Raw genomic sequence first — 22,033 nt, 5'->3', positions numbered from 1 at the left:
TGGACGCTCGACTGACTGAGCCACCCAGACGCCCCTATAAAGAACGCCTATGGATCAATACGAAAAATACTTAAAGGGCCTTAGTAGTAATTCACAAAGGAAGAAACATAAATAATGGTAACCATGAAAAAGGGCTTACCCTTGCTGTTAAGGCCATGCAAATCAAAATAATGAAATCATATTTTTTTGCCTATCAAATAGGCAGAGATTAAAATGCAGATAATAATTCTTGCTCTACCTGCTTTACAAGGCAATTGTATCAGATGAGATAATGTATATGAAAGCCCTTGGCAAGTTAAAACATATCACCAAATGTCCATTGTTGCTTTAAGACAGTTTGGTTGTTCAGAAAGAACTGATAGAAAATGGGAGTTTTCATAGGGCAGCATGGGATGACTTAATCACATCACTTACGGGAATGGAGATTTCTGAGTTAAGGTAAGAACTTAGAAACAGAATGTCAGAACTGAAAGTACTTTAAGAAGTATTCTTAGGGGCGCCTGGGTGGCGCAGTCGGTTAAGCGTCCGACTTCAGCCAGGTCACGATCTCGCGGTCCGGGAGTTCGAGCCCCGCGTCAGGCTCTGGGCTGATGGCTCGGAGCCTGGAGCCTGTTTCCGATTCTGTGTCTCCCTCTCTCTGCCCCTCCCCCGTTCATGCTCTGTCTCTCTCTGTCCCAAAAATAAATAAACGTTGAAAAAAAAAATTAAAAAAAAAAAAAAGAAGTATTCTTAGCTTTTTTTTTTTAATGTTTTTATTTATTTATTTTTGAGAGAGAGAGAGAGAGAGAGAGAGAGACTGAGCATAAGTGGAGGGGTGGGGGGCAGAGAGAGAGGGAGACACAGAATCTGAAGCAGGCTCGAGACTCTGACCTGTCGGCCCAAAGCCAGACACAGGGCTCGAACCCACAAACCATGAGATCAGTACCTGAGCTGAAGTCGGATGCCCAATGTACTGAGGCACCCAGGTGCCCCCTTAGTTAGCTTTCTTGATTGGGCAGGTGAAGATATTAGATACTGAGGCCCAGAGAGGAGAAGGGTTTTGCCCAGAATCACAATTGTTTCATGGCTTAGGCAAACAAGTCAAACCTTTTCCCACCAAATGTCACCTATCCCATGTCCCTCCCTCTTTTCCACTCTTTTTTTGACATCTCACCATTTTACCCTTCTCTTTTTACTTTCCTTGCTCCCTTTCCCTTTGTTAATCATGTTATATATTTGAATTTTTATTACAGTTACTATGTAATTGTGTGCTCCCTATGCTTAAAGGGGGAATATAGAATTTCTCTTTTAAAAAACAAATAGACAGTGTTTCTTCTTTATGATCCTTGATCGGTAACAGCTTTCTTCCCACCCCACCCCAGCCTCTTCAGGGTTAGTGGGCCTCTGATAGAAAAGAGGTCATCTATCTCTGTGCCCACAGACAGGCTGGCAGGGGGAAGAAGCATGTAAATGAGTCTTTGTCTAGGTTGAAAGTCTCTTTATCAATTATCCTTAGAAGCAAAGCCCTTCATAAAGCAGATAATTATCTGCTCAACAGAGATTCTAAAGAAGAATTCAGAGTAGCAGGGATATAAAAACAATAGAGGCTCAAGTAAATTCAGTACTTACTCAATTGAAAGCAAATATTTCAGGCATTGTCGTAGGGGATTTATATGCCTTGTCACATTTAATGCTCTGAAGAATTCTGGAGAATTTTACAGGTGAGAAAACTGAGTAACTTGCCAGAGAGGTGGAGCTGGTCATTGAAATCTATTTATCTTTGGAACCCATGCTTTTCAGTTTATCTGGTGGAATCTCAAGTGGCCAAAATGTGCATTACTACCACATAATGGTGGGGACTGAGTCCAAGAACCATGGCTTAGAGAAACCAGCTTGTATTTTGCCTTAGAAGGTAAAGTCACACCATGGGCGTCACCTTGGTGGCTTCCTGAGCAGCTGACACTTGGTTCTCTGAGAGCCCTTGGGCTTGTGTTCATTAAACTGATTTGGAATACCAAGGAAGCTTTGAATTTTAGCAGCAAGGTCTAAACATTTTTAGCACTGGAAGGAATTACCATCATGCATTTGTCTCTGGTTTATGCAAGACCCTCCAGAACTAATAGGAAATGCTTCTGAGAACTCATGGGAAACAGTGAAGACTGATATCCATTCATCTTGGTTTCCACCCTTTCCCTTCTCCAGACGAATAAATGAGTGTGGTTTCTTGCTAATACCCTCCTTCTCAGGTGAGTCAGGATGCTCTTCTTGATATTAAATATTGTGATAATCTTTCTTAACGTTCACATTGAAGATATATTTGCCCGAGACAAAATTCCTATTGTCGTGGGAGGAACGAATTATTACATTGAGGCTCTGCTCTGGAAAGTTCTTGTCAGTACTAAGGTATGTTTAGTTCACTTGTAAGTCACTGAGGAAATGGGTTCCTCTTTCTTGCCAGCTAATTTTAGTGGGAGGAAGGTTGACTTTTGCTTATTTCTTATACTCAGCAACTTAATTTTCTTACTTAATATTCTGAAGCAAGTGCAACCTCCATATGTGAAGTGTGCTCCTCCGGGGTGTGGCCTGAGGGTAAGGGCTGTGTGTGGGAAAAATGCTTCTCTGTGGATTAATTAGCATCTCCATGTAAGTTAACAGTACATCAGTCTGACTCAGCATTTCTTGGCTGTAACAATCTATATGTCAGAGAGATGTCCAACACTAACCTTTCTAATGGAGATGCTATTGCATAGGGTGGGACTTTGCAAACTGTAATGTGCGGGCAATTCTGGTCCACTCTGGTCATTTGCTGAGAAGACTAGACTCATGGATATGTTAATACAGATGCGTTAGCCCTGGTTCCTGTTTATACTTCTGACGAGGAAGCAGGTACCTGAATACTTCCCTAGGCAGTAAGTCCTCTTTTGTTTGCTGTAGCCTCACAACACTACCACAGTGTATTGGAATTTTCTGTTATATGGTCTTTGTCTCACTATATGCCAGGACCTCCTGATTTCCCTCTATTCTGTATTCTCAACTCCCAGCAAGGTGCCTGACACACACACTGTCTCAGTGCTTGTTGAACTGTTAAATTAAATTTACTTGTAGATCTTCTTTTAATAGCCCCAGGAGGTGGACACTGAGAAAGTGACTGACCGGAAAGTAGAGCTTGAAAAGGAGGATGGCCATGCACTTCACAAACGCTTAAGCCAGGTGGACCCAGAAATGGCTGCCAAGCTGCACCCACATGACAAGCGCAAAGTGGCCCGGTAAGAAAGCCTGGGCCCACTGACTTTGAGTCCCTCTGGAGTTGGGCAGTGAGTCGTTCCTTGTGCCTGGGTAATGAGATGGCTTTGGCAACAGCAGTTAGTGGAGATTGGTGTGTTCCAGCTCACAGTTTGTGAGGCCCTTAGTTACTGCCTCAGTTCCCCTCCCTCAATAAATAATTGCACCCAACTTTGTTGTTAATTTAAAATGTATAGTACAATAGAGTTTTCCCTAGGGCCTATGTAATCGTGCTTCATTTTCTATTTGATCTCCCCTTGTATAGCAGTTTTCATGTAAATTTTTTCTGGCATGCAATTGGTTTACATTGTGATTTGAGTTTCATAATTAATTGTGCAATGCTGAGTTTTGCCCCAGCAGCTTTCCCAGTGGGAAGTGGATTTTATAAACCATCTCCTGGACCAGCTCACCTTTACATATGGAGGCTTTCTTGAAGGAAAGAGAGAGGTGGTGAATGAACTCATAAGGTCATGTTTTCTTAGGTTGTTTTGAAATTGCAGCTTCATGTGTTAGGTTTATTTTTTTTGCAGTGTTGGAAACGATACCACATCTGACAGGGTAGAGGATCTAACGAAGGACCTACTATATGGATGATTGGTTATACAGATTAAATATAACAACATATGGTATTGATAGGGATTTTTCAATGTTTATTTATTTTTGGGACAGAGAGAGACAGAGCATGAACGGGGGAGGGGCAGAGAGAGAGGGAGACACAGAATGGGAAACAGGCTCCAGGCTCTGAGCCATCAGCCCAGAGCCTGACGCGGGGCTCGAACTCACGGAACGCGAGATCGTGACCTGGCTGAAGTCGGACGCTTAACCGACTGCGCCACCCAGGCGCCCCGATAGGGATTTTTTAAAAATGTTTTTTAATTAAAAAAAAATTTTTTTTTACATTTATTTATTTCTAAGAGACAGAGATAGAGCGTGAGTGGGAAGGGGCAGAGAGAGAGGGAGACACAGAATCTGAAGCAGGCTCCAGGCTCTGAGCTGTCAGCACAGAGCCCGATGCAGGACTCGAACTCACAAACCGTGAGATCATGACCTGTGCCGAAGTCGGACGCTTAACTGACTGAGCCACCCAGGTGCCCCAAAAATGTTTTTTAATTTAATTTGAGAGAGCGTGCCTGCACACGTGTGCACGCGCAAGCAGGGGAGCGGCAGAGACAGAGGGAGAGGGAGAGAAAGAATCCCAAGCAGGCTTTGCACTGTCAGCATAGAGCCCAACATGGGGCTTGATCTCACAAACTGAGGTCTTTACCTGAGCCGAAATCAAGAGTCAGATGCTTGACCAGCTGAGCCACCCAGGCACCCCTAGATCAGTGTTAATCCTTTTTTCATTATCTCCCACCACTCCCAACACATCCAGAGCTTTTTTAGAAATTTTTTTCTAATTGTGCCTCCCTGCCCTCCATGAAATTCAATACTAAAGAATAATATTTCTTCAGGTATGGTACCCCTTGAAGTGTCACACATCATTGTAATATCTAAGGTTTTTTGCTCCCTTGGTAATGCACATTCTAGATAAATGAAGTTTATACTTTCAGTATCCAAACATTTTATTTTAAAGCATTTTAATAGAAATCTTTCAAACATTTTTGGAAAACGGAAATATTATGATGAACATTCATTTTTATATTATTTTATGACATAATCCTAGAGGTTGGTCTTTATTATCCTCTCCTTTTATTAATCAGTTTTCTTAACACGTCTCCTCATTTTGCTACTTCTAAACTAGTAATGAGTTGAGAATTGTGTCTTAGTAGGAGTCAATAGGTTCTAATCAAGAGCTCTAGAGTCTCTTCTTTAGAGAGGACTGGAAGACTTTTCATCTTTTAGTTTGAGACTATATTCTAACCTCCAGCTAAGTGAGATTATCTGTTACTACATATTTTCCCCCATAAGTCCTCTTTGAGTGACCATGGTATGGAAAGGCAAGGGGTCTCTACTCTTGTGTTACAATTTCACACAAGTAGAATTGGGTCAGGAAGGGAAGGATCACTTTCAAGCTAATATGTTGCAATCACCCAGAGTGGTAGAGTATAAATTTGAGAGTTAAATTACTTAGTGCTGCATAATATAATAGATACGGACAGGCTGGATGGTAGCTTAAGAATAAGCATGTGAGTTCTTTCTTCAATGATCTTTGTGCCAGTAGAGCACTAAATTAGTTAGACGTGTTCTTCATTAACTTTAGACATACTTAAAAAGAAAGTTGATGAGCTGGATATACAACATACTTTTGTAACTGTGGGAAAGGCATCCCAGCGAGACTGGGCTTGTTGGCTTGTAACAGTCTCCCAAATAAGCTCTTTTACTGCTTACCTGAGGGTGAGTGAGTCCCATTCTATCTGTATAGAAGAAGCCTGTTGTTTCTGAACCTAACTGATTTCAGAAAAGTTAATTTAGTATGTTTAGAAGAATAGTATTATTCTTACTTTATCCTAAGTTTTCTTTAGCATTGTTTCTTTTTTTTAAATATTTTTAATGTTTATTTATTTTTGAGAGAGAGAGACAGAGCACGAGCGGGGGGAGGGGCAGAAAGAGGGAGACACAGAATCTGAAGCAGTCTCCAGGCTCTGAGCTGTCAGCACAGAGCCAGACTCGGGGCTCAGACTCATCAACTGCAAGATCATGACCTGAGCCGAAGTTGGACGCTTAACCGACTGAGCCACCCAGGAGTCCCAGGATTCCTGCATGGCTTTGGGAGCTTATGCAATGAAAGTGTTCTATAATAAATAGCCTCTTTCCTTGTTTCACTTGAGAATCAGTATTTTCTAATGGTTTTTATGGGTGTGCCCTCCCCCCTTTTAAATGACTTAGGAGCTTGCAAGTGTTTGAAGAAACGGGAATCTCTCATAGTGAATTTCTTCATCGTCAACACTCAGAGGAAGGTGGTGGTCCCCTTGGAGGCCCTCTGAAGTTCCCTAACCTTTGCATCCTCTGGCTTCATGCTGACCAGACAGGTAAAAGCCCTTTGATGCCTTAGAGTCCATCTGAGCTAGAGCTTATTATATTACTATGTATAAAATACTTAGAACCATGAGTGGCTCTTAATAAGCACTAAACAAGTGTTAGCTATTAATTTAATTACCATTATTCATTGACTTAATGAGGTACTTTGTTCCCTTCCCCTGGGTGTCTGTCTGGAATGGAAAGAAGGATAGCGCTGGCAGTAGGCTAAGATAGCGAGGCTGGATAAGATGAGATGGTGGCGTGAGCACGAGACTGCCATCCAGGGAAGGTCTGAAGAGAAAGAGAAGGAAGGCTCTGTAGTAGGAGGTCTGACTCCCTGGATTGTCTGGATAGAGGTTGTATCACTGATTATTCTAGAAGCAGCAGGCCTGAGAAATGGGTATGATAGTCAGTTAGCTAGCCTGATTATGGGGTTTCTTTTGTTTTGTTTTCTTTTCTTTTGCTAAAGATGATCATGCCCTGTGATAGTACTAGCTTCATCCAGCTAGCATTCAGTAAGCTTTCAATGAAATGTCAAGTACACTGCAGAGTACTTGGATTTCAGAGATGAATATGAGACAGTGCCTGTTTTTTAGGAGCTCCCAGTCCAGCGGGGTGCAAACAAGATAGATCCTACATTGTGATAAATGCTGGGCTAGAAAGTGCTGTGAGGCCACAGACAAGGGATGATGAGCACTCTTCTGGGGGCATCCAGGGACCCATTTTTAAAGGTAACCTATGAGCTAGGTCTAGTATATGTGAACAGTATAGTGTAGCGATTAAAAACACAGTCTCTGAGCCAGACTGGATTCAGATCCCTGCTCCACCATCTTCTGGCTATGTGAATTTTAAGGCAAGTTAGTGTACCTTCCTGTGCCTCAGTTTTCTATTCTGTAAAGTAGAAATAATGATAATAAAATAATAGTAGTAATACATACATCTTCACTGAAGATTAGATGAAATAATATACACAAAGTGCTCAGAATGTGCTTAACATGCGATAAGTCCTTAATAAATGCAAACTTTTTAGGAAGATAGGAAAAAAGGTTACTGTTACTGCAGGCTGAGAAGTAGCAATGGCAGATAATGTAGAGCATGATGGAAATGATGAAAATTTGGGTTAAATTAATCTCAGGTGCAAGTTTATAGAAAAAGATAATATTTAATGGATTTTTTAAAAGTAAAACATGTATTGCAGTTCAGCATAAAATAATGGAATCTGACTCATAGTGAAGCTGTCTTTGACCTCCACATCTGAATGATTATGGCCCCTTACCCTTTGCTCCTTTGTCTGGCTCAGTAGTTCACAGTGTACCTCAGATGGGCTTAGATTAAAGTTTTTGTTCCTATCCAAGGTGTTATCTGAAAGTTCTTAAATGTGAAATAACACCAAGTTAGAGTAACAAATATAATGGAAAAAAGTAAGAAGAGTAAACCAGGGGTCTCACAGCTGCCTCTAAAATAAACAATGAATACACATTCCATAATAAAATATTTGTCCTTCCTAATAGCTATAATTGTATGCTTCTCTTTATATAATAAGACACGTGGGGCACCTGGGTGGCGCAGTCGGTTAAGCGTCCGACTTCGGCCAGGTCACGATCTCGCGGTCCGTGAGTTCGAGCCCCGCGTCGGGCTCTGGGCTGATGGCTCAGAGCCTGGAGCCTGTTTCCCATTCTGTGTCTCCCTCTCTCTCTGCCCCTCCCCCGTTCATGCTCTGTCTCTCTCTGTCCCAAAAATAAACGTTGAAAAAAAAAATTAAAAAAAAATATATAATAAGACACGTGCTTCATTCTGGCTGTTTTATTGAAGTGCAGAGTCTTAAGTATGATAAAAATAATATGAATTATTCTATAATCTTTGGAGTGTGAACCCTTTCTTCCACTTGATCAAATGTTCTTCTTCGTGGCAGCCCGTCCATTCATCGTGTAAGTGTCTAGTGGGCACCTGTGACAGACTTGCTGGTTGATGGGCTAATTTGATTGAAGTTCTAGATGAGCGCTTGGATAAGAGAGTGGATGACATGCTTGCTGCTGGGCTCTTGGATGAACTAAGAGACTTTCACAGGCGCTATAATCAGAAGAAAGTTGCAGAAGATAGGTGAGGATTTGGCTATTACTTTGACCTACTCTCCATCCCTTGCTTATGGTCAAAAGACCATAAATGTATTGGCTTTGGATCTACTTGTTTATTATTAGCCTTTGTCCTTGGCATTGGCAAGGTTTGTTGGAAGGAGGTTTGGTGTACTTGTTAACAGTTGCACTTTCTAATCTGTCAGACATTCTCGGGAGTTAATTTTCAAGGGAATTAACCAGGGAGCTGGTGCGGGTCGGGGTGGGGTGGAGGAAGGTGGTTAGAGAGGCAGGATCTCGGTTTCTCATCTATGAGATGAAATGGCTAGATCCTCTCCAAGGCCCCTGCTAGCTCTCAGATGCAATGGCTCATCTGCTGATGCTCTCCTATTCCCAGCCAGGACTATCAACATGGTATCTTCCAATCCATTGGCTTCAAGGAATTTCATGAGTACCTGGTCACTGAGGGAAAATGCACACCAGAGACCAGTAACCAGCTCCTAAAGAAAGGTGTGAATTCCTCCATTAAACCTAGCCTTGGACATCCTTGGGTGCCACAGTATCCTGCTGGTATGGTCTGAGAAAGAGCTGAGGCCAGAAGAGTCCCAAATGGCCTTCAGCTCAGAATTGAGATTCTTGTCTACCAGGTGTCTTCCAGTGTGCCGCTATGGTTAATTTTCTCTTCTTCTGGGCTGGGAGGGCTTGCCTTTCATCTGGGTGAGAACTTACAGGTTCTTAGATCTACTTTGCCTTTCAGGTATTGAGTCTCTGAAACAGGTGACCAAGAGATATGCCCGGAAGCAAAACCGATGGGTTAAAAACCGCTTTTTGAATAGTAAGTCTCATGTTTTTCCTTATCCCCTGGGTCTGTTTCCAATAGATGTCCTCACCTCGCCCGGAAAAGGAACTTTAGTTTCTGGACCTGTTCTAAGACTTGGGGACCTGATCTGGGGGAAGGTCCACTGCATAAATGACTGTCTAGGGATGCTTTTTTTGTAATGTCTCAGAGAACAAATTAAATCTTTCCAGTGAGGAAAGATGTGTTTCCCATGTGTTCCTCCTTACACCTGAACACATGGGTGTTGACTGCAAAACAGGCAAGAGCATAATAGCAACATCTTAGCAGAGTCAGTGCTCAGGGTTGATTTTAGCTTCACATTTTGTACCTGAAGTGCAGTCAGCTTTCTATAGGAACACTCTCCTAATTAAAATGGTTCTGGGGCACCCAGCTGGCTCAGAAGAGCATGTGACTCTTGATCTTGGGGTCGTGAGTTTGGGCCCCATGTTGGGTGTAGAGATTACAAGAAATAAATAAACTTTAAAAAAAAGAAAAAGAAAAATGGTTCTTAGGCCAGACGAGCAGTGTAGAGTCAGACCGTCACCAGCTCTCCCTGCATCGCCTTCATTTTCAGGTACGTGGTGCTTTAGAATGCTGCAGCCTTAGCTTCAGTTGAACAGCACTTTTAAGGAACAGGGAAGGAAATTCTTGTTTATTTGACCCTATTCTGTGTCCTTGATGCTAAATTTGGTGCTATACATATATTCCTGACCCTGCAGGATAGGTGTTATTCTTTTATTTTTGCAGATAAGGAAATGGAGGCTTCGAGAAGTTAAATATCTTGCCAAAAACCTGCCAGCTGAATAAGCTGTATTGAATGCAGGCCTGACCCCCCCCCCCCCCCCCCCCCCACACTGTACTTCATAGCACTCTTCTTGTTTCCTGTAGCTATAACTTTAGCTAGACAGCATTTGTATTGGGCCTCAGGTAAGAAATGGTGTGGTTATGAGCCAAATGGAGATTGATTTAAAAGAGATTGAATACCAGTGAAACACCAACTCTATCTTATAGGCACTTTTAAAATATGCTTCCAAATCATCCCGGTTACCTTTTGCCATTAGACTTCTGCTTTCAGTTATAGATAAGAACAGCTGAGGCCTCCGCTCTGCTCTTTAGTGTCTCTGAACACAAGCACCTTGGTCCATGTTGTTGACCACCGATCGCTACAGTTCTTTCTCCTGCTCTTGCTCTCTGCCAGACCTCTCTAGCATAGTTCTGGCACCATCAAGCTCTATATACTTCCTTCTCCTTACCCTGTTTTCTCTGCATGTCCTTTTAGATAGGTGAATTCTTTGCTTCAGCTAAAATTGAAATTGAATTGCGTCAACGGAAACTCACTACTACAGATTTCTAATGCAGCTTCTCTTCTCCCCAGGGCTAACAATTAATCTGTAACAAAAGATGTTTTTTTGTAATGATTTGAAACTTCCTCCTGTGGTAAAGCCACAGTAACTCCCCCATCTCTGAGTCCGGAGGGATTGATGGCCCAGAGCATCATCTGCCCATTCCTCATTCATGTGTATGTCGGCACAGTCCTGGTGCTAGAGTGAAAGGCGCAGCTGCCTTGTAAACCAGGAGCTGAGTGTGATTGGCCGGGGCTAGTCTGTGGGGATATGGTTCTGGCAAGAAGCCAGAGGGACTTCCCCGCCCCAACTTGGCCTTGGACCCAAGCCAGAAATAGCAGCTGGGAGCCGAGAACTTGTTGAAAGGTGCTTAGACAGGGCACAGAAGCCCAACAAAGGACTCAGAGGGGAAAGGAAAATATAGAGTGGCCTGAAAACAGGTGCAGAGCTTAGCCAAGGCCAGGTGTGCTGTGGATGCTGCCTGCACCCTCCTGGTCTCACCTTTCCGTGTGGTGGCAGGTGCAGCCCAGGCCATTTTATGAAGAATCTTATTTGTGGTTGGCACAATCAAAAGGGCAGCACCTGCCAGCCGTTGGCATCCTAAGGACTTTGATGTTTTTGTCCATGGGGAGATGCTCTTTGCCTTTAGGCAAACTGACTTAACCTAGTGGTGGAAGGCAATGTAGTGTGTCTATAGATGGGGGAGGCTACCAGCGGAGACCTAACGTGGTTGGCTCCAGTGGATGAAACGCCTGTAGCTGTACCCTAGGCGGTCTCCAGTCTCCTCTCCATTCAGAAGTATTTACCAAAGGGTGTTTTCTTGAATACTCCTGTAGATCTGTTTCCTAAAAGAAAGGGGCTCAACTAGTTCAATTTCAAGGCTTTCTAGTTCTCAGATTTAGTGGCTCATTGGCTGATAATTCTTCTGTTCCCAGTCCCCGATTATCGGTATGGTGTCAATGAGTTTCATGAATGCCGTACTGCTGAGGGAATATATACAAACCCGAGACTAGTGCCTGTTCCTCAAGAAAGCTTTGAACTCTCTTGCCACAAGAGCAACATCACTGTAAGATGATAGGGAAGTTAGAACAGGCATTTACTTCAAGCTGTTAGTTTATTTACTCCTGTGATGTGTTGTCTTTATATCACTAGAGCTATTACTCCATTCTGTTTTTCTGACTGATCTGGAAGGTCCTGTCTCTGGAAGTCTGGATTATACAGCTAGACTTGTTGACTACAGATCAGTGAGCCTTCTAGGTCATTTTTGAATTGCATGTAGTTGTTTGTTCATATTTCTGGTTAGAATGAATGGCATGGTCAGCATGTTTATTCCTTTGGCTCCATATATTTCTCTTGAGGATTCTGGAGTCCTGGGCGCAGAATGGATTGGGTGTCAGAGGCTGACCTGTCACGTCTTCTCTTTGTCATTATTAGGACCTGGTCCCAGTGTCCCCCCAGTCTATGGCTTAGAAGTATCTGATGTCTCGAAGTGGGAGGAATCTGTTCTTGAACCTGCTCTTGAAATCGTGCAGAGTTTCATCCAGGTGATTATTAATCACAGTACTGCCTTTTGTCTGGCTTTCAGAGGGCTTTCCTCAGCTGGCACCTTTGTTGGTATGTCAGGGAACCAAGTTTTCTTTTCCATGGAATAGAGCAGAAGCGCTAGCTGCTTTTAGATCCCTGGAGGCTGTGTTTCTGCTTTCACATTTAGAAAGGTTGTTGCTAAAAATCTGTCCATCATATCTACCTGCTCTCTGGAATGAGAAAAAGGAATCTTGGGAAAATCCCACGCCCCTTAATATCAGAGAATAACATCCAAATCTCTTTGATTCAGTTGCTTTTCCCCCCATCTCCCCCACTCCCCCAACCCCGTTCTTTCAGGGCCACAAGCCTGTAGCTGCTCCAGTAAAGATGCCATGCAATGAAATGGAGAACAAGAGAAGTTATCACATGTGTGACCTCTGTGATCGAATCATCATTGGGGACCGTGAATGGGCAGGTAGAGTCTGGGGAAGGGCATGGAGACATCTGTTAAGGGTGGTTCACAGTGACTTCATGCAATTTAAGGTCTTTGGTAGATTGAATGCTGGGGTCTGCTTATTAATAAAGGGATGGGCAGATTTCTCTAAGAGCCTAAGTACTCAAATTTCATGGACACTTTCCCTTATCTGTGGGAGAGTTATCTGTGTATTCTGAATTTTATTTTATTTTATTTTATTTTATTTTTAATTTTTTTTCAACGTTTTTATTTATTTTTGGGACAGAGAGAGACAGAGCATGAACGGGGGAGGGGCAGAGAGAGAGGGAGACACAGAATCGGAAACAGGCTCCAGGCTCTGAGCCATTAGCCCAGAGCCTGACGCGGGGCTCGAACTCCCGGACCGCGAGATCGTGACCTGGCTGAAGTCGGACGCTTAACCGACTGCGCCACCCAGGCGCCCCTGTATTCTGAATTTTAAAGGAAGGTCGTATGCCCTCCAACTTCAGCTAGAGTAGATATTTTATACTGAGAAGACCGCAGTTAACTTTCCAGAGCTCCTTTGACTTTCCTGATCCTACCTCCTAGGAGTTCGGGCCCTTCATGTTTAGATCTCAGTGCGGGTGAGGTAGGAGTATAAGGGAAGCCAGCCAACTCACCCAGGAGACCCAGACGCAGAGCCAGCTGTGGGGAGGCGGGAGGACGTGCTCCTCCTGAGTACACCCTTTGCAAGCAGGGTCTCTTTGGTAACTGTTAGGGTATTGTGTTGAAGTTGTGGTGATGCTGAGACTGTGATGGAGAGTGTTGAGAGGAGCGGTGGCAGCTGACTGTCCCACACGGATAAAGATGGTGATCGGTGATCAAAGGGTGCTGTCTTCTTTCAAGGCACTCATGACCACCCAGCAGTGGCCCTGCCCTAAAGCTCTCTTTCCCTCTTGGAGCCTGGATCCACCTCTGCCACAGATTCACACCCGCACTCCCCTGTCCGATTCCTCTGGTCCTCTGGTCCTCTGGTCCTCTGGTCCTCTGGTCAGAGCCCACAAAGGCCCGGGGCCTCCAAGCCTTCAGCTCACACTGTATTTGGAAACTGGTTTAAAGCTCACTCCTTTTGAGCACAGTAGGGCTTGTACTATACCCGGTGGCTGGAATCCTTCTGTTCCGAGTACTGCCTTGCATGGGATTCTCATAGAAATGGGGTTTTCTCCTCATTCCAACCAATAGAATGATTACTTCTATTAACTGGTAACGCTGGCAAAATGAACGCCATTGTCAGAGACTGGGGATGGCTGTGATTTGCTCAAGCAGCAGAAGAAGCCTCGATTGTCGTTGGTTTATAATGATGAAAGGGGAAGAGAAAGAGAGTGTCTGATTGTTTTTTCTAAAGGAAACTTAGTGGTTCGATTTGTCGAATGTCCTTCAGGGATAGCCTTAAAGAAGCAACATTTGTGAGCCTTTTGTGAGCTTAGCTTGTGTGAGCCCTTCTATAGTGCCATCTGTCAAGTCCTTGCTCCCATCCCCTGCTGCCGTGGAGAGCCAGGCCAGAAGCCCGCCTCCCCCCACTTTTTTTTTTCCTTAGGCTCTAGCTGGAGAATAAAGCTGACTTTTTCCCCCACATAAACTTTTCTTTGACTTCTAACCTCTCCTTTACTTTTTTTTTTTTTTTGCTCCAAAACCTTTAAAATGATGTTTTTAATATATATCAAAGAGCATTTAATCTAGTCATCTTCTTTTCAAATGCTTCCAAATAAGATTTCCTTGAAAAAGAAAAAATAAAAGGGTTGTATGAGTTAGTTAGAGGGTGGGAACAGTCTTTGGGGTGAGAGGTCAGAAATTGATACCAGGAAGCAGTGGCCTTTCAGCGTTACTGCTTCTGTGGACTCTCCAAAGGGATCGTCAGAGAAGAATGCTTCCCGGTCTCTCTCTGGAGCATTGTGTGCTTGGAGAATGTGAGGCTTGTGAGTTAGTCATTCGAATGGCTTATCTGACCCAGGCATGGGGATGTCAGACCAGGAGGGCAACGTGTGTGAGCGGGGAAGAAGTGGAAAGGACAGCTCTGGGTGCTCGGGGGCTGATGCAGACAAGGACCTGGATTTGGCATTTTTAGCTGAGTGAGTGGAAAGGTAATGTATCTGTAACAGGAAGCCCCATGCTGGAAAAGTGCATCTACAGCCCCGATTCTGGAAAATTGGGGCTCTTTTTGAGCTATAGATGAGCCGAAGAACTTACCTGCTATGTGTCCTTGGACAAAGTGTAAGTCCTCTGTGAACTTCAGTTTCGTCCTGTATCAAATGAGCTGAATAATACCGTCCTGCAAGATTGCTGTGAGGATTAGTGATGTAAATAAAGCACCCAGCAGGGTATGCTTGATGCTTCCCTTAAAAATGCTAAGCAGCTATACCAGCACATGTGTTGATCCTGTTATTGTTAAAGAAAAGGATTGTATAGTTAATTCTTATGCTTCTAGGATGGATTCTAGAAAGTTCTAAGGAGGGGCACCTGGGTGGCTCAGTTGGTTAAGCATCCAACTTCGGCTCCGGTCATGAGGTCATGATCTTGGGGTTCACAAGTTCGAGCCCCATATTGGGCTCTGTGCTGACAGCTCAGAGCCTGGAGCCTGCTTCAGATTCTGTTGTCTCCCTCGCTCTCTGCCCCTCCCCCATGCCTGCTCTGTCTCCCAAAAATAAATAAACCTTAAAAAAAAATTTAGAAAGTTCTAATGAATTGTTTTTTTGTTGTTGTTATTGTTTTGTCTCAGCACATATAAAATCCAAATCCCACTTGCACCAGCTGAAGAAAAGAAGAAGATTGGACTCAGATGCTGTCACTGCAATAGAAAATCAGAGTATTTCTCCAGACTGTGACAAAGAGCTTAAAGAGAAAGGATCCCCAGAGCAGAATGAGAAAGAGCTGAAATCCCGTGTTTAAGAGACATGTCCCAGAGCCTTTGCACAGGTAGGGATCCAGTTCAGGAGGGAGGGTTATGTCTGTGTCCCCGTCTGGGCTGAGGAGTGCTATGCAGAAAGCCCCCACCATTTTTTTTCTTCTGTGGTGTAGTTTTTGTTTTTGTTTTTTTATTTTTTATTTATTTTTTCAACGTTTATTTATTTTTGGGACAGAGAGAGACAGAGCATGAACGGGGGAGGGGCAGAGAAAGAGGGAGACACAGAATGGGAAACAGGCTCCAGGCTCTGAGCCATCAGCCCAGAGCCCGACGCGGGGCTCGAACTCACGGACCGCGAGATCGTGACCTGGCTGAAGTCGGACGCTTAACCGACTGCGCCACCCAGGCGCCCCTATTTTTTATTTTTTTAACATTTATTTATTTTTGAGACAGAGAGAGACAGAGCATGAACGGGGGAGGGTCAGAGAGAGGGAGACACAGAATCTGAAACAGGCTCCAGGCTCTGAACTGTCAGCACAGAACCCGACGCAGGGCTCAAACTCACAGACCGAGAGATCGTGACCTGAGCCGAAGTCGTTCGCTCAACCGACTGAACCACCCAGGTGCCCCTGTGGTGGAGTTTTAAAGTCTCACGTTCTCTGTCATGGAAACAGCAGGTCTTGTTAGCTTCTTGTTTGGCTGGTGTGTCTGGTAATGATGATTTTGGGAAGGGACTTTTTTTCCCCTTTTAACCTTAAAGGTTCTATTTTTAAAAGAGGTGCAGATTGTACTTTTTTATACTTGAGGATCTTTCTGGTAATGAACACTGAATTCCCTATATCCCTTTAGAAAGAAGTTTTTATGTCCCTGACTCTGGCTAAAAATATCTCCTTTCCAGATACTTTTATAGATGACGGAAGTCTTGTGAGCCACAGATCAGGAGTTCTGGATTTGCGTGAATGGCAAGAAAGGACCAGCCCCAGTGAGAAGATTAAGTGAACTCGACCAGTTCTTGGAATTCCACAGAGAAGGAGAGAAGGAGGTGGTCGTGATGTGGTGCTTGAAAACTAAAGACTTCAACATTTGTTGCACTCTTCCTGTGTGATAATTACTGTCACTACTATCTTTCTATTGGCTTAGGAGTCTATATATTTTTTGAAAGTTAAATAAAGAAAAAGTTCCCAAGAGTCTCTTTAGTGCTTAAAAAATGTATATTCCATGTCTAGTTTATACACAGTAGGCTGTGTTATCAACATGATAGCCTTTTCTCAGTCTTGACATTCTTCATATGTTCGTGTTGTCTATTCATTATTTAGCAAATGTTTATTGAGCACTTAGTATATTCCTGGAAGACCTCTGGAGAGGGTCTTTTATTGAAGATTTGTGATTTCCAGCAACATTGAGTATATGTATGTATTTAGTATAAAATTAAGTATTTTTGTGTTTACAGTTCAGCAACATTGATTATGTTCACAATGCTATAAAACAGTCACCTGTTTCTAAAACTTTTTCATCACCCCAAACAAGGCGTATCCATTAAGCAGTAACTCCACTCAAGTAATATTTTATTTGTTAAGTATCTACCATATGTGAGGCTAGAGGGAATACAGAGATAAAATGAGACGTCATTCTTGCTTTCAGGGAGCTTTGTTCATACTGTACAAACAGCCAGTCTAGGGAAGAGAATATCTAAAGGCCATAAGAGGTGTGTAGAATTGCACTTAGGAGGGGAAGGGGTGGTGTAAGAAGGAGCATTTCTGCTGGACCTTAAAAGCAGTTCTTGTGGTAGCTGTGTGGCTCAGTCGGTTAAGTGTCCAACTCTTGATCTCAGCTCAGGTCATGATCTCATAGTTCGTGAGTTTTGAGCCCCGTGTCTGGCTCTGCACTGACAGTGTGGAGCCTGCTTGGGATTCTCTCTCTCCCTCTCTCTGCCCTTCCCTCTCTCCCCCACCGCCCCCCCCCCCAACATAAATAAACTTAAAAAAAAAAAAGCAATTCTTGGTTAGCCATGCACAGGACAGGAGGAGAAGGTAAAGAACTATTGAACTTGATTGACTTTTTTAAACAGTGCCGAACTCCATAGCCTCACCTACCTTTTTCCCCCCCTTCTAACAATTTTTAAAATTTTAACTTTTTCACTAAATTTGTTTACGTAGTTCCAAAATTAAAATGGTATAAAAAAACATTCATTGAGAAATCTCACTCCCGTCTCTATCCCCTTCTTCCCCAATCCATAATTACTTTATTAGTTTCTTCTAGCTCTCGAGTTTTTTTTTAATGCAAAAATAAATAAATACAAATATATATTCTTTTCTTCCTCCCCTTACCCAAAAAGATAGCATTTAGCACATACTGTCTTCATGTGTCACCTTACCTGTTGGCAATATCTGGGTGTGCGTGGATTTCTCCTGCTGCTGCCGGCAGGTCTCTTGTTTGGGGCCGTAACCACCTACCCTAGAGTTCCCCAGTTAACCCCCAGCAGGGTTCACCTACCTTGTATACATACTGAACTTCATTCAGATGCCAGTGTTTAGGCCCAGACCAGCCTCTGAGGAATTCTTGAGGTATGGCCAGCCCATTCCTTCAGCCAGCAGGTTCCCTGGGACTTACTATGTGCTTGGTGCTTTGCTAGACTCAGAAGGTACAGGGGTGATCCAGGTCCACACTGATTAAATAATTACAGAATTACAGCGGGTGTACAGAAAGGACACTTGCTGAAGAGCAAGTAATCTAATCTGAGGACCTCCCTGCCGGCCCCTGCCTTGGTGCAGGGGAGTGTGTTGGGGGAAGGCATGTGCTGAGGCACGTGGTGTGGCACAGCAGGACACTAGGGCAGGAGTCAGCCCAGGCCTGCAGATATGGTAGCACGTGACCTGGAAAAGCTGGGCTTCTCCACGTGACTTGGGCAGCTTCTCTTCTCCCTCCTTGCCCACTCTGTGGGATATCCTTGGGCCCCTTGAGTTTTATTGAGCTTTACCCATTTTTAACTGCTTTGAATTTCAATAGTTTTTTATAGTCAAAGAAATTATCTTTGTAACCACCCCATGGTTTTTGGTTTTTTTCTTTTTTTTTTTTTTGAATTTTTAAAAATGGTTTTGGGGGGCGCCTGGGTGGCGCAGTCGGTTAAGCGTCCGACTTCAGCCAGGTCACGATCTCGCAGTCCGGGAGTTCGAGCCCCGCGTCGGGCTCTGGGCTGATGGCTCAGAGCCTGGAGCCTGTTTCCGATTCTGTGTCTCCCTCCCTCTCTGCCCCTCCCCTGTTCATGCTCTGTCTCTCTCTGTCCCAAAAATAAATAAACGTTGAAAAAAAAATGGTTTTGGGAGAGACAGAGCGTAAGCGGGGGAGGGGCAGAGAGAGAGGGAGACACAGAATCCGAAGAGGCTCCAGGCTGTCAGCACAGAGCCCGACGTGGGGCTCGAACTCAGACTGCAAGATCATGACCTGAGCCACCCCGGCGCCCCACCCCATGTTGTTCTTTACATTAAATTAACATAGTATAATTTTCCCAATCAGTTTTTTATTAGCTACTTCAGGAGCTAACAAGGCAGGAAGCCACATGTCCCCCACTGGAAGTGGTGATGAATACTTGACTGTGGGTCAAGCAAGACCAAGCTTTATATACTTTCTCTTCTCACACAGCCCTGGGGTGGGGTGGGGTGGGGTGGGGGATGCTATTTCTCTTCCCATTACCCGTGGGGGAAGGGGCTCAGCACAGGAGCACAGCTAGCCAGCCCCGGAGCTGGAAGCCAGGTGAGGCCTTTTCAGCACTGTTAAGCTAGCTGTTTTCAGGAGGAGCCTTAGTCACTGAAATGCACTTCACTCAAGTCGCTAAATATATTTTAACGCTTTAAAAAAGTTTCAGTGGAGAAGCAGGAAAAACTAGTTTTCATAATCCTACCTCAAAAAGCCTTTAATCCTTTCATCTGAATGAAGTACCTGGAGGAACTCATGGCTATCTCTATGGCAATCGGAAATAAGGAATTTCTTGAAAGAAAACATCCAAGTGCCTAATATTTATGAAGTACCTACGACGTTTAAGGCGCTGAGGTTGTGCCCACTGTCCCTATTCTTAGAAACTATAAATTCAGCCGGACGGAACTCCTTCCCCATCAGGAGACAGCTTAGGGAAGAGGAACACTCCCGGGAAATCAGCCTGGTGCCCTGGTCTGAGGCACTGCACTCCGGTAGATTTCCCCTTCTCCGCCTACCACCTTCTGAATGACTTTGCTGTTGGGTGTAGGGAAGGAAAGTAGTTCCTCCTAGTGATTGTCCTAAGTGTACAGATGAAAGGATCCTTGGCACTTTCTTGTGCACATGCGGAAACTGAGACCCCAAACATGGATGTTCCATTGTCACAGCAGGACAAACTTCAGCTTCCCTCTCCTCTCTCACTACTACCAAGTCTCATTCCAGATCTCATTTGAGAGCTGGAAGGAACCATGGAGACTAGCCCTGGGCTATTTGTTCAGCCTGGAGGGAGGATGAGGAATGCCATTTTGTACCATCTGGCCTCAGCTGATCCCCAGACAGGCAGAGCCATTTAGTTCAGGTGCTCAAGAGTCCCCAGTCCACAGCAGTGCTATGTAAATGGCTTTGATAATTAATTCCAACACTCAGCAAGCTATTAGGTCCATCTACCTCTGTTGGTAAAAAGTTTTTCCCTGGTTTTATTGAGATAAAATTGACGCATAAAGTAAAAATCTTGGCAAGGATTCACACTTCTTGTAGTTTAGGCAATGCTGCTTTGAAGCGGCAGGAAATACTCTGAAAAGGGAGCTGGATTCTTAGTCTTTACAATATTTTGCTTGATGGGGCGCCTGGGTGGCTCGGTCCGTTAAGCATCTGACTTCCGCTCAGGTCATGATCTAGTGGTTCGTGAGTTCAAGCCCCACGTGGGGCTCTGTGCTGACAGCTCAGAGCCCAGGGCCTGCTTCGGATTCTGTGTCTCCCTCTCTCTCTGCCCCTCCCTCACTCACACTCTGTCTCTCTCTCAAAAATAAACATTAAAAAAGATTTAAAAGATTTTGCTCGGTTTTCAGGACTAAGCAAGGAAACAGTTCCGTCTACACGGTTTGATCCTTTGTAACCCTCAGTAACTCTTTGTATTCTTAGCCTCAGTTCCCACAAAGAGGATTTTTCCGCTTAAAACACAGTACAACATTAGAAACAAAACAAAAAACACTAGAAGGCAAGCTTTTATGAATGTAGTAACCTGTCTATATATTCCCAACATCTAAAACGTCAAGTATCGGTTGACTTAAGTGCATGAACGGATAAAAGCTAAGTGGTTCTCTACATAAATGATCTGCTTTAATCATTAAATAGCCTTTAACCAGGATGAAGAAACCTTGAGTTGGTAGCCGCAGGAAAGAATTTTCATCATTTGATTATCACCTGCTTGGGCAGTTAGGGCTCTTTTCTAAAAAGATGGCTAACTGGTCACTTGTAAAACTACCGTGAATACGTACAAAGGAAGCTGCATGATTGTACTGGTTAGAATAAAAGGCTAAGCTGCTCTAACAAAGAGACTCAACAATGCCGCAGCTTAAAGAACAGAGAAGTTTGTTTCTTTTTCACATGAACAACTCTCGCGTAACATTTCTGAAGTGCACCATCCAGGTCAGTGGGGCAGCCGTGCTCCCAGCAGTCATTCAAGGACACGGGTTCCTTATATCGTGTTGCTTTTCCATCCTCAGGGGGGCCATTGTCATCACCTGCGTGATTGAAACTGGGTCATCACTGGTTGCAGGCAGTGAGAAGGGGAAAAAGAGTGTAGAGGAGACACCCGAAACCCTAAGGCCTACACCCTGCAGTGGCACGCAGGCTTCACACTTTTCGCTGGCAAGAACTTAGTCATATGGCCGTCTACACTACCTGCAAAAGCCGCTGAGACGTAGTCAAGCCGTGTGCCAAGAAAAAAATGGGAGAGCAGATTTGGGTGGGCAAGTTGCAGTCTCCGCTAAACACATACTTGTTATCGTGGAAAGAGCACCGGACTCCAGGCTGGTGTAGCTAATTAGCTCTGATATCTTGCTGGGGGCAAATCTATTTCCCCATCTGTGAGATCAATGAGCTGTATGAGCTGACTGCTGAACTATTTCAAAAAAAGTAAAGCTTGACAAAAATCTTGGCTGGTGAGATTTTTAAAGACAGGTTGAAAAAAAGTGTAAGGAAAGAGACTGAGTCGTGGAGGGCCAATGGCCAACACTAAAGATGGTGGGGAGGAATGATAGGGTTTGGGCGGCATTGTGAAATAAGTCAACTACGGGCTGTCGCTACTTCTAGACTTCTTTTTATGTGGAAAAAAAGAAACTGCTATTTGTACCTGCAGCTGAGCTCTTTGCTATCTAATATATTGTCTCTGTGACCTTTGGAAAATGGCTCAAGCAGCCTGGGTTTCCTCATATATAAAATGGAGTTATTAGCTCCATTCCAGAAGACATCGTGAGGTTTAAATGAAGTCCTTTTGAAAACAGCATAGTTGTTGCCATTTACTGGGCAATACAGTGTCCAGTAAATGGTAGGTATAAATTGGATTTATTTGCTTCACTGTGGAAAAATTGTGAATGCTACTCAAGTGTTGGTTCCCGGAAGTTGTCAGGTCAAGCTCTGCCTTAAAACTGATTAATTTAGTGGCCCATAATGCTAATGGACAAAAACAGTGCCTCAGGCATTATCTGTCACCCAACCAGCGATTAGTTG

The 22,033-nt window shown here is 43.9% G+C and overlaps 1 protein-coding gene across 10 annotated transcripts in view; it reads left to right on the top strand.

Annotated features, from left to right (window-relative positions):
• The window catches only part of TRIT1 (tRNA isopentenyltransferase 1), a 58,392-nt gene that overhangs the window by 25,781 nt on the left and 10,578 nt on the right, over positions 1-22,033 (top strand). For 2 of the 10 annotated variants that reach the window (XM_040469756.1, XM_040469760.1), the window contains exons 3-13: positions 2,284-2,382; positions 3,100-3,245; positions 6,088-6,230; positions 6,816-6,950; positions 8,208-8,319; positions 8,689-8,801; positions 9,049-9,126; positions 11,907-12,016; positions 12,354-12,471; positions 15,206-15,402; positions 16,230-16,519. In XM_040469756.1, coding sequence (XP_040325690.1) covers positions 2,284-2,382; positions 3,100-3,245; positions 6,088-6,230; positions 6,816-6,950; positions 8,208-8,319; positions 8,689-8,801; positions 9,049-9,126; positions 11,907-12,016; positions 12,354-12,471; positions 15,206-15,375 — 1,224 coding nt within the window. In that variant the 3' untranslated portion in view covers positions 15,376-15,402; positions 16,230-16,519. The other 8 variants (XM_040469759.1, XM_040469758.1, XR_005788494.1 and 5 more) reach the window with 8 other exon arrangements.

Source organism: Herpailurus yagouaroundi, unplaced genomic scaffold (genome assembly GCF_014898765.1).
Source record: "Herpailurus yagouaroundi ecotype Mexico unplaced genomic scaffold, PumYag 77, whole genome shotgun sequence".
In the NCBI taxonomy this organism is placed as follows: Eukaryota; Metazoa; Chordata; class Mammalia; order Carnivora; family Felidae; genus Herpailurus; species Herpailurus yagouaroundi.
Note: the sequence above shows the minus strand (reverse complement) of the source record. Positions and strands in the feature narration are given on the sequence as shown.